General features: G+C 43.1%; 1 protein-coding gene across 3 annotated transcripts in view; it reads left to right on the plus strand.

Annotated features, from left to right (window-relative positions):
* LONP2 (lon peptidase 2, peroxisomal) overlaps positions 1 to 12,448 on the plus strand; it is a 119,199-nt gene that overhangs the window by 100,584 nt on the left and 6,167 nt on the right. For 2 of the 3 annotated variants that reach the window (XM_015126087.3, XM_015126088.3), the window contains 3 exons: positions 4,387 to 4,594; positions 4,981 to 5,171; positions 8,548 to 12,409. In XM_015126087.3, coding sequence (XP_014981573.1) covers positions 4,387 to 4,594; positions 4,981 to 5,171; positions 8,548 to 8,769 — 621 coding nt within the window. In that variant the 3' untranslated portion in view covers positions 8,770 to 12,409. Of the gene's footprint in view, positions 1 to 4,386; positions 4,595 to 4,980; positions 5,172 to 8,547; positions 12,410 to 12,448 lie in introns of those variants that run through there. The other variant, XM_028840744.2, reaches the window with a different exon arrangement.

The raw sequence follows: 12,448 nt of genomic DNA on the forward strand, positions 1-12,448 counted from the left end.
CTCTGTGAGCTACAAAAGAAACCAGTTGATGGTGTGAACACCACTACAGGGCAACCTGCACACCACAGCAATTTGGCAGCTCAGGTTCTGTGTCTCACGTGACGCCAGGCTTGTCCTTGGAAAGAAGGCCTACAAAATTCTTCATATCTCCATTCCTTGGCATCTGCTGGCAAACTCCTACTCGTATTTTAAGACTCAGCCTCTCCTGTGACACCTGTGTCTTCTCTCCAGACAGGGAGGGACCCTTGCCTCTTCAGGGCTCCCCACACTGGAGTATAACTGCTCCTGTGTCTGATGCCTTCAGTCTCTCAGTGCCGGGAGGTATTCATGCTTATGTCCCCATGGCCTGTAACAGAGCCTGCATCAGGATGCTTGGAAAGGACTGTTGAATGAATGTCAAATATGGGTCCCTCTGATGGGTCTATACATGTTGGTCTAGGCTTGAAAGGGTCACAAAGAGTTGTGCATACTTAAGATTTCAATCAAATATCACTATTTTTAGTTAAGAGGGAAGAGTAGTGTGAAATTATCAATGATTAGATACTCCAAATGTTCTTTAAAAACTAATAGCATTGATGTATTAAGAATGCAATCATACATTAGAAGACACATTCTATTTTTAGATTTTTACTTAGTTTAAATTCTTCCTTAATCTGCATATTTACCTTATTGACAGAATTATTTCAGAAGAAATTGATCATTTCATGGAACAAGATTTATTAGACACAAAAGAAAACTGAATCATAACAATTGTACAGGTGGGAAATTGAACAACAAAAATGACCCTGAGATACCCACATTCTACTTTGGCATATAGTGGGAAAAACATTCTAGACTTCAAGTCTAGGCCTGTCTTGGCTAATGTAACTGATGACTTCACAAACCTGTCATGGGACTAGAAGCTGAAAGGAAAATACTGGTGGATAAACACCATGTTGAAATTATGTTGAGTCGCTTATTTGCTATAAAACACAAATTGTTTTGTGTAAAGGGGTCAAGATGGCTGGAAAACTGTCTCCATTCAAGAGCAAGAAAGCAGCATGTGTCTTATCCCGTACCTCCATATTTACTTGTACTTTATCATTTCTGAGGGAGAAATACATGGAAACCAGATGCTTGATTGTTACAGTTTCAGAACACGTCCTTAAAGAATATGACTCCAAGTCTAAGAATTGTAGGTCCTTTGCTTCTTAGATAACTACTGTTAGCCTTGATCATAGAGATTCCAGGTTTGATAATAACTTCAGTTCTCCACCCTGTATATGTAGACGTTAAGTTACACAAATTTGGCATTACTCTCTTTTCAGGTTAATATCAGAACACTTGTTATCAAGTCAGGATAGTAATTGTAAGCCTAGATGCTCTAGGTTTGGCTATACGTAGTTCTCTACACCACCTACCCTTCCAATTAACAATTTACCAGTTGCTTCTATCCAAAGTACCAAGACTCTCCCGCAAATGGGGAATACTGGAAACTGGCTTGGCTTCTTGAAGCAACAGTAATCAGTAAGATCTTGGCCGGGCATGGTGGCTCATGCCTGCAATCCCAGCAATTTAGGAGGCCAAGATGGGAAGATTGCTCAAGCCCAGGAGTTCAAGACCAGCCTGGGCAACATTGTGAAACCCCATCTCTACAAAGAAATACAAAAATTAGCTGGGCATGGTCGTGGGTGCCTGTAGTCCCATCTACTCGGGAGCTGAGGTGGGAGATCACCTGAGCCCGGGAGGCAGTTGCAGTGAGCCAAGATTGCACCACTGCACTCCAGCCTGGGTGACAGAGTGAGACTCTGTCTCAAAACAAAACAACAATGTGGCTGGGCGTGGTCACTAATGCTTGTAATCCCAACACTTTGGGAGGCCAAGGAGGCAGATCACTTGAGGTCAGGAGTTCAAGACCAGCCTGGCCAACATGGTGAAAGCCGTCTTACTAAAAATACAAAAATTAGCCAGGCATGGTGGCACACGCCTGTAATCCCAGCTACTTGGGAAGCTGAGGCAACAGAATTGCTTGAACTGGGAGGCAGAGGTTGCAGTGAGCTGAGATCATGCCTCTGCACTTCTAGCCTGGGCTACAGAGCAAGAACTCTGTCTCAAAAAAAAAAAAAAAAAAAAAATCTTACTACTGCTTCTTTGGAGATACTTTTGGTATTATTTTGACAAGTGAATTTTGAGGATTCAAATATAAGAAAGGGATTATTCTTGGTAGAGGTAACAAAATTGTACCAAATGACCTTTTGTGTTAAACACGATTCAGTCACCCAACCCCAGAAAGGAGCCTGAATGAAGTCTAATTTGGGTGACAAATTCCCACCCAAATTAGATGTATGTCGTTCAGGTATAGAGAATTGATTTTATATTAGAAAAAACAAACCTTGTGAACAGTTTTTTAAATAACTGTTTCATGATTTTCTGTAAGTAGTACTGATCTCTTACATACAGATCTTTTGTGTCTTTCTCCTCAAGTTAGTATACAACAGGGCAAGTGGCAAAGCTCGAGGAAAGCGTGACCTGAGGTTCATGCTGTCAGCTCAATGATGCTGGAGTTTGGCCTGTCAAATCTCTAACCTGTCAAATGAAGTTAATTAGGATTAATTTTTTTTAATGTATGTTTACTACTGAAAATAAGTGCTCAGCCAGGCACAGTGCTCACGCCTATAATCCCAGCGCTTTGGGAGGCCGAGGCTGGCAGATCACTTGAAGTCAGGAGTTTGAGACCAGACTGGCCAACATGGCAAATCACCATCTCTACTAAAAATACAAAAATTAGCTGGATGTGGTGGCACATGCCTGTAATCCCAGCTACTCGGAGCCTGAGGCAGGAGAATCGCTTGAACCCAGGAGGCGGAGGTTTCGTTGAGCCGAGATTGCGCCATTGCACTCCAGCCCGGATGACAGACACTCGTATCTCAAAAAAAAAAAAAAAAAAAAAAAAAGGAAAAGAAGTGCCCAGTAGCTTCAGTGGATGCCACACAATTCTGGAGTAATTTTTACAATCAGGATTTTCATTGTCCAAGCCCCTTAGAAAAAGAAGCAACCCAGCCCCTTACCCAGAAAGTCAGGCTGTATACTGCTGTTCCTTAGTGAGGTCAGCTCTCAGTAGAAACATCTCCTGTTTGGATTCATGCTTAGTTGACCTATTGTGTTCAGTTCCTCTAACATGAGTAACTTCTAATGGGTAGGAAATTTTAAAGCTCAAAGGGTGCATTGAGAATTAACATTACTGATTTTCCACTGTTACTTTTTAGTGTTTTCATAACTTGGATGTGTTAACCTATGGCCCATCACCTATGCTCCTAATCTCAGGTGACAACATGTTCAATTTAAGATGGCAGGCAGTACAGTGGACCTCTCATCCCATGGGAAAGAACCCAGGATGTTTATTATGTAGTATTGTATAGTCTCTGCAGCAGTAACAGAGAAAGTTAAAGGTAAGCGGTGGAGAAGTAAAATCTAGAGTTTCTAATATAATCCTTCTCACTTTTCTTTCTAAAAAAAAAATAATAATAAGAGACAGGGTCTCACCATGTTGCCCAGGCTGGTCTCTATCGAACTCCTGGGACCAAGCGGTCCTCGCCTCAGCCTCCCAAAGTACTGGGATTATAGGCATGAGCCACTGTGCCTGGCCAAGTTCACTCTTCTTAAAGGTCTGCTAATAAGAGGGTTTCCACTTTTTGAAACAAATTCATGATTACCTAAAATGAAGCTAGGTTATGAAGTATATATAAATATGCAGCCCAATAGGCTGGGTGCGGTGGCTCACACCTGTAATCTCAGCACTTTGGGAGGTTGAGGCAGGCAGATCACTTGAGGTCAGGAGTTTCAGACCAGCCTGGCCAACACGGTGACACATCTCTACAAAAAATACAAAAATTAGCTGGGTGTGGTGGCCTGTATGCACCCATAGTACCAGCTACTTGGGAGGCAGAGGCAGGAGAATCACTTGAAGCCAGGAGGCAGAGGTTTCAGTGAGCTGAAATTATGTCACTGCACTTCAGCCTGGGCAGTGGAGTGAGACTGTCTCAAAATATATACACATATTTGCAGCCCAATAAAGACACTTAGATAAAACTATTGGGTTTATTCCTTGAAAACTAGGGCATGTGTAACTAGATCTGGCTTATAAAAAGCAAAGTTATTTACATATGTTTTAAGGTAAAATTGCTTCTGATAAATGTCAAAGAGGAAGTTTAGGTCTTTCTCCTGGCAGAAAGCCAGAGAGTAAGTGCTGAATGTGACTCAGAATGATGTTAGATAACAAGGACTTTGAGGTAAGTGGCTGAAGTCCTCTGTGAAATCAGCCAACTCTTGCAGGATTGTGTGGTATCAGTCACCTGCAAACACTTCGGCATTTGCCAGCCCAACTCTGATCATTCTTCTTCTTTCAAGGTATCTCAGCGTTTGAGTCAGCCAGGAGTAGCAATAGGTTTGGCTTGGACTCCCTTAGGTGGAGAAATCATGTTCGTGGAGGCGAGTCGAATGGATGGCGAGGGCCAGTTAACTCTGACCGGCCAGCTTGGGGACGTGATGAAGGAGTCCGCCCACCTCGCTATCAGCTGGCTGCGCAGCAACGCAAAGAAGTACCAGCTGACTAACGGTAGGAGCCTGCACCCGGCCAGGCAGGCATGACCCAGGAGGTGACACCATTCCATGGCGGAGACTGGCATGAGCTCGAGACTGCTAGTTACGCCTCTAGCGAAGTACACACTGTTGCTTTTGAACCCCTGTGGAAATTCTAGTTCCCATTTCAGGACTATTTGACTAGTGCCTGAACTAGAAACTAATTCAAAAGGTTTATTTTGTTTTAATCCGACTTAGAGTGGAACTATTCTTCTAGACCCTCACTCAAATTGTACTCTCCACTAATATTTTGAAGAATTCATTTACCCTAAACATTCATTTTTGTTTGTGACTTTTTTTTTTAGGAGAAAAAGAAAACAGGTTTAATTTTTCTACATTAAAGTCCTTTTTTCCTTTTTAAAGCTTTTGGAAGTTTTGATCTTCTTGACAACACAGACATCCATCTGCACTTCCCAGCTGGAGCTGTCACAAAAGATGGACCATCTGCTGGAGTTACCATAGTAACCTGTCTCGCCTCACTTTTTAGTGGGCGGCTGGTACGTTCAGATGTAGCCATGACTGGAGAAATTACACTGAGAGGTCTTGTTCTTCCAGTAAGTATGAAAAAACCAATTTATATGGTTTTTATTTTTTATTTAATTTTTTAAAATTAATATTATTTTTAAATAGGGGTTTTGCCTTCTATGAAAACCTTGGTTTTAAGTATATATTAAATTTTTATACCTGTAACTAATTCATATTTTAAATTTTTGATCAAATAAAAACTGACAATTTTTCACATTTTCCCTTCTTTTTTTTTTTTGAAATAGGTTTCATTCTGTTGCCCAGGCTGGAGTGCAGTGGTGTGATTGTAGCTCACTGTAGCCTCCAACTCCTGGGCTCAAGCGATCCTCCTGTCTGTCTCCCAAATAGTTGGGACTATAGAAGCACGCCACCATGCTCAGCTAATTTATTTTATTTTGTGTAGAGACAGGGTCTCTCTGTGTTGTCCAGGCTTGTCTCAAACTCCAGGCCTCATGCAGTTCTCTCATCTCCACCTCCCAAAGTGCTGGGATTACAGGCGTGAGCCCCCGCATTCAGCCCGTTTTCCATTCTAAGAAGATTTGCTAAGGGAGAAAATATTAGTGTGGTCATCAGAAATACCGGCAGTTCACATGAAAATTTGAGGCCTTGTTCTACTTGACAAATTGTTAAAGATATAGCACGTGTGCAAAATAGGATAGTAGCTTTTTTTAAATTTTAAGCCCATTTCTTAAATTTGAAGTTTCTTTGAGACCTCCTCTCCCCCTGCAGAAAACTTTGCTAGTATAGAATGGAAACTCTAATAAACATTAACCGTATCTAATGACTACATTTTGAAAAGGTTCTATACATGTGGGGTCTTGAGGCTCCAGATCCTAAACTGCTTATAAAAATATTGTGATAAAATGTACAGAACTTAAGAGTATTTAGATTTTAAGTTATTAGTTGCCAGTATTAGTCTACAACAGACTAGACAACAATTTAGTCTACAACAAGATTTTGGCAGGTTCATAGCAAGATAAGGAAAAAAAAAGGAAATAGTCTTTTTTTTTTCCTATTGAGATGGAGTCTGGCTCTGTTGCCCAGGCTGGAGTACAGTGGCACAATCTTGGCTCACTGCAACCTCTGCCTCCCAAGTTGAAGTGATTCTTCTGCCTCAGTCTCTCAACTAGCTGGGATTACAAGTGTGCACCACCACGCCCGGATACTTTTTTCTATTTTTAGAACCTCTGTAGAACAAATGGGTTTTCTACTTGGTCCCCTCTCAGAGCAAATTGTAGCCCAAGTAAAGGCTTCCACAGCCTCAGGAGAGGACAGCCACAGCGGCCTGGAGTACACCTTCAGCTCCAGACTATTACAAGAGGCAGGACGGAAAGCAGGAGCACTTGAAGGAAAGGCCTGCGAAGGCTGGAGAAAACCTCTTTCGAGAACAGAGGACAAGACGGGGCTTTGAGATTTAAAAGTGGTCAGAGAATTATTCAGGAAAAAACTATAGTGAAAAACAATTTGTTCTAACAATTGTTAGAACTCCAGCATCTAAAAGGAGTTCTAACAGGAAGATGAAATGGAACAAATTATCCAAGAAATAATTGAACATTTCCTAAAAGTTAGGCATCTTCAGATCGAAAGGACCATTACTAACCAGGAAAAACATTTCATCCTCTTGACTTTTCAGATCACTGAGGGTAAAGTGGCCTCAGCACTGACACTGGATGTGCAGTACTTTCAAAATTATGAGGGAAAATGGGCCGGGTGCGGCGAATGATGTCTGTAATCCCAGCACTTTGGGAGGCTAAACAGGAGGATAGCTTAAGTCCAGGAGTTCAAGACCGGCCTGGGAAATATAGTGAGACTTCATCTCTACAAAAAATTGTTTTAAAAATAGTAATGAGGCTGGGTGTGGTGGCTCACGCCTGTAACTCCAACACTTTGGGAGGCCAGGGTGGGCGGATCACTTGAGGTCAGGAGTTTGAGACTAGTCTGGCCAACATAGTGAAACCCTGTCTCTACTAAAAATACAAAAAATTATCCAGATGTGTTGGCACATGCCTGTAATCCCAGCTACTCGGGAGGCTGAGGCAGGAGAATCGCTTGGACCTGGGAGGCAGAAGTTGCAGTGAGCCAAGATCATGCCACTGCACTCTAGCTTGGGTGACAGAGTGAGACTGTCTCAAAAAAAAAAAAAAAAAGTAATGAAAGCTGTGAGGGAAAATGTTTTAAATCTAGTCTTATATACATGGCCTTACTATCAATCAAGTGTGAAAGTAAAATATTTTCAAATATGCAAGGCATCAGTTCATCTTACACTCTTTTGAAGAGGGTATTTTGAAGGAGTACTTCAGCAGCATGAAGAAAACCTTGAAAGAAGATGCCAGTGGGGCAGGAAGGCCTGGAGCAACCAGTCTTAATTGGAACAGATGCTCAGAGGGCTCCCAGAGGGCTGTCTCCAGGGCGTGCATATGCTGGGTGCTGTGACTGAGAGCAGTATTTGTGAGCAATTGCTGCGCAACACATTACCCCAAAGCAAGAATACTTCATACTCTCCATGTTTCTGTGGGCTAGGAATTAAGGAGAGGCTGAGCTGGGTTCCTGTGGCCCAGGGTCTCTAGGCTTACAGTTTAGGTTCCAGCCAGGCCACAGTCACGTGAGGGCTGACAGGCTGGAGAAGTTGCTTCCACGGTGGTTGACTCATGTAACTGGCAAATTGGTCTTGTTTGGTGGCAGGAGGCCCCAGTTCCTCACCTGATGGGCCTGCCCATAGGCTGCTTGAGTGACCTCAGACATGACTGGCCACCTCCAGGGCAGGTGATCAAGAGAGATCCAGGCAGCAGCTCTCATTTTGTGTGACTCAGCTGTGGAGCTCATATAGCATCACTCCCACCACACTCTGTTTCTTACCAAGTCACAAAGCCTGGCCCACATTCAAGCCGGGGGACCATTGTAGACATGTTTGAAAGCCACCATAGGAGCCTCGTTTGGGGATATGTTTTACCAGCACGGAAGTCCTGGCTTTAAACCTGTAGAGAGGGAAGTAACTCCAGCACACAGCTAAGCTCTGCAGGAGCGGCGCTCATGCATGGTCAGAATCACGTGCTGCTTTTTCAGATCAACCTAAAGACAAGATGGTTGTGATTACACCTGGAATGCCAATGTTTACTTTGACAGTATTTATAAAAAGAATCATTGACCGAAGGGGAACTCATACCTATGAACAATTTAAAATCCGCCCCCCGATCAGAGTCTTTAATACAACACCAATTGAAACATTTTAAAAAGGTTACTACTTGCCAACCTTTTTCCTGGCTTTCCTAGCTCATACAGTAACAAAATGGAAGATGATTTGGATGTTTTAAAATAGTAGTAAATTCAGTGAAAGCAAGCTGGGTCAGGATTTCTTTCAGCTTGAGGGTGATCATTAACCCTAAAAACGTTTTTCTCTCCTTACAGGTGGGTGGAATTAAAGACAAAGTGCTGGCGGCACACAGAGCGGGACTGAAGCAAGTCATTATTCCTAGGAGAAATGAAAAAGACCTTGAGGGAATCCCAGGCAATGTACGACAGGATTTAAGTTTTGTCACAGCAAGCTGCCTGGATGAGGTTCTTAATGCAGCTTTTGATGGTGGCTTTACTGTCAAGACCAGACCTGGTCTGTTAAATAGCAAACTGTAGGCCCAAATCTCAACTTTTTAGAATTTTAAGTTATGAAGTGCTCAAAGGTACTGACACGGTTGATTTTATTCACACCATTAGGGGTATGCAAGATGTCCGTGTTTCGTAAACATAATCACAACAGTAATAAACCAAGTAGTGGCTAGTGTTTAGTATAGAAACATAAGATGTTCATTTAGTAAACTGATAGAAATCGAATTCTTGTCTTGTTTTTAGTGGGATCCTTACTGTCCCTGGAAAGATACACCATAGTGGTTCTCAGCACAGTCTCCAGAACAGAAGCATCTGTAGTACCTGATAACTTGTTAGAAATGTACATTCTCAGGCTCCACAGCAGGCTGCCTGAATCAAATCCTGGGAGGTAGGGGCAGAAATCTGTTTTAAGAAGCCTTCCAGGTAATTCTGCACAGTCAAGGAACCACTGGTATAGACCATTACTTAATGGATTTACCTGTAGAGTTTATTGGATCCTGAAACCAATCACTTAGAACTGGGAAAAGATGAAAGTATAGCCAACTATTCTTGACTAACACATATATTCAAGTGGACTGGGTGTGATGGCTAACACCTGTAATTCCAGCACTGTGGGAGGTCGAGGCAGGCAGATCACTGAGCCCAAGAGTTCAAGACCATCCTGGCCAACGGCGAAAACTCTGTCTCTACAAAAAATAAATTATACAGGCGTGGTGGCATGTGCCTGTAATCCCAGCTACTCGGGAAGCTGAGGCACAAGAATTGCCTGAACCCAGGAGGTGGAGATTGCATTGAGCTGGGATCATGCCACTGCACTTCATCCTGGCTGACGGAGCGAGACTCTGTCTCTAAAAAAGAAAAAACTCAAGTGGACCCTACGAAGAAGCCTACACATCCCAACAGAAGCCCCTTCTTATGCTGAGGGAAGCAGCCCTCAGAACATGATAGCTTGTATCCAGCAGAGTGGCACATGCTGGCACACCTCACAGAAGCACCCTGGCCCTGGATGCCTGCAACCTCAGAAGAGTGCAGCTCCCGGAGGGAGGCAGCCATCCATCTGGGATGGTCCTAAGCATGGAATCGTAACTCCTGATACCGTCTCCTATTTCTTGCTTGGCTACACCAGTTTCCAAATCTGATAGATGTCCATGCCCATGTGCTCCTGCTGGGACTCAATCCAGGCTGTGTATGACTGTGAAGTCAGGATCACCTGCTTACTGGCTGTGTGAACTTTTTGTATCTTGGTTTTCCTCATCTATGAATTCCAAGTAATGCTACCTAATTGTTACTGTGAAGATTAAGTTCAAATGCAATGTGAAATAATATTAAGCAATTTCTAGTTATTCTAGCCAGTAATGGACTTCAGCATCTTATATTACACAATATAAGAATATATATGTAAAGACATTTTGGAATTTCCTGGATGAGAAGGAAGTCTGGGCTGGGCATGGTGGCCCACACCTGTAACCCCAGCACTTTGGGAAATCGAGGTGAGTGGATCACTTAAGCTCAGGAGTTCCGGACCAGCCTGGGCAACATGGCAAAACCCCATTTCTACAAAAAATACAAAAGTTAGCTGGGCATGGTGGCACCCGCCTGTAGTCTAGCTACTTGAGGCTGAGGTGGGAGGATCAGGGAGGTCGAGGCTGCAGTGAGCCAAGATCACGCCGCTGTACTCCAGCAGCCTGGGCGACAGAACGAGACCCTGTCTCCAAAAAAAAAAAAAAAAAAAAAAAAAAAAGATTTGGCCAAAATACTGTCATAAAATAGCAGACCTGCTGATAAAGTTTATCTGAATGCATTCTGAGAGGAAAAGTCCAGACCTAGGACTAGTTACGGCAGTTGAAGAGAAAGAACATCAGGACGTTTGAAAATATGCCATTGACTCTTATCAACTACTGTAATTTTATCATTTCCAATGTCATCTAAAAGGGAACTAGAACAAACTGTGAATTCACTTTCAGCAACCAGAGGGAGCTAATCCACATTCACATCACTCTGCCCTGTTCCACCCAGCAGGGACAACAAAGGACGTTTTTAGTATCACTTGGGGTTCTCAGTATTCTTCCTTTAGTCCTGACACAGGCAGCCTTGCACTTGTCTGTAGCAGCAGGAGGGCACTTGCTTTAAGCATGTCTTTCGAAAGGCGCCCATTGAGAGAATAATGCATTTTCCCCTTGCTGTATATGACATGGAACATGCTAGCTTTTTTTTTTTTTTTTCTTCCGAGGTGGGAGGTTAGTTGTTTGACGTCTAAGCTCTTCCTTTTTCACCTGTTTTATTTGGGGGGGGAGGGCGGATAGCCAAAATATAAAATCTACTATTTTAACCATTTTTAAGCATATAATTCAGGGGTATCAGTTACTGGGTGTGTCCACTGTCTACATGATTTTTTTTTTTTTTTTGAGACGGAGTCTCATTCTGTCACCCAGGCTGGAGTGCAGTGGCATGATTTCGGCTCGCTACAACCTCTGCCTCTCCAGTTCAAGCGATTCTTGTGCCTTAGCCTTCCAAGTAGCTGGGACTACAGGTGTGTGCCACCATGCCCGGCTAATTTTCGTATTTTTTAGTAGAGACAGGGTTTCACCATGTTGGCCAGGCTGGTCTCAAACTCCCGACCTCAAGTGATCTGCCCACCTCGGCCTCCCAAAGTGCTGGGATTACAGGTGCGAGCCACCGTACCCGGCTTACGTGCATTTTTTATCACCACAAACTGAAACTCTGTACCTAAAAAGAGTTCCAAATTCCACCCTCACCCCAGACCCTGGTAACCACTACTTCACTTTCTCTCTGAATTTGCCTTCATATGAATGGGATTAAACAAGAGTTGCCCTTTTGTGACTGGCATTCTTACTTAGCAAGCCATCAGCTGCTTGAATAGTCACTGGGGCAACTAATTTTCGCCCAGTGTCCTCCAGAAAAGAAAGATCTGGAGGGTCAGGCTACTGTTTTTCTTCAGAATAATGAGGGGGCAGAAGGGTAGGGATGAACCTCTTCCTCCTCTGCCACTTTAGCTCAAAGGAACTCCCATCTTTTTATTATTTGCAAGTTAGCTTTCTGTTGCACATCTCTGCCTTGTAGAACCATGACCTATCAAGGTGTTTTGTCAAAAAATAATACTTTCCCTGGAAAAAAGCCATGTGGTAGCAAATACCAAAACTTTTTATGGCCAAATAATACGCCATTATATCCATAGACCGCATTTGGTTTACCACTCATCTGCTGATTGTTTCCTCCTCTTGGCTGTTATGAATAATGCTGTGAACATGGGTGTACACATCTCTCTCGAAGTCCCTTTGGTCCTTTAGGGATACATATACAGGAGCGGAATTGCTAGATCACATATGCTAAGGTCTGAATGTCTCTCCACCAAATTCATATGTTGAAGCAACCACCAATGTGTTACTAAGAGGTGAGGCTTTAGGGGGTGATTATGTCATGAGAGCTCCACCCTCATTAATGGATTTAGTGCCTTTATAAAGGGGCTCAAGAGAACCAATTACCTCCTTTTTGCCCTTCGATTCCCTTCCACCATACGATGACACAGCAACAGGCCCCATCCTAGAAGCTGAGACTGGGTCCTCAACAGATACCAGTCTGCCAGCACGTTGATCGTGGACTTCTCAGTCTTCAGAACTATGAGAAATAAATTTGTTCTTTTAAATTACCCAGTCTCAGGTATTCTGTTATGGTTAACACAGATGAC

The sequence above is a fragment of the Macaca mulatta genome, chromosome 20 (assembly GCF_049350105.2).
Source record: "Macaca mulatta isolate MMU2019108-1 chromosome 20, T2T-MMU8v2.0, whole genome shotgun sequence".
Lineage (NCBI taxonomy): Eukaryota > Metazoa > Chordata > Mammalia > Primates > Cercopithecidae > Macaca > Macaca mulatta.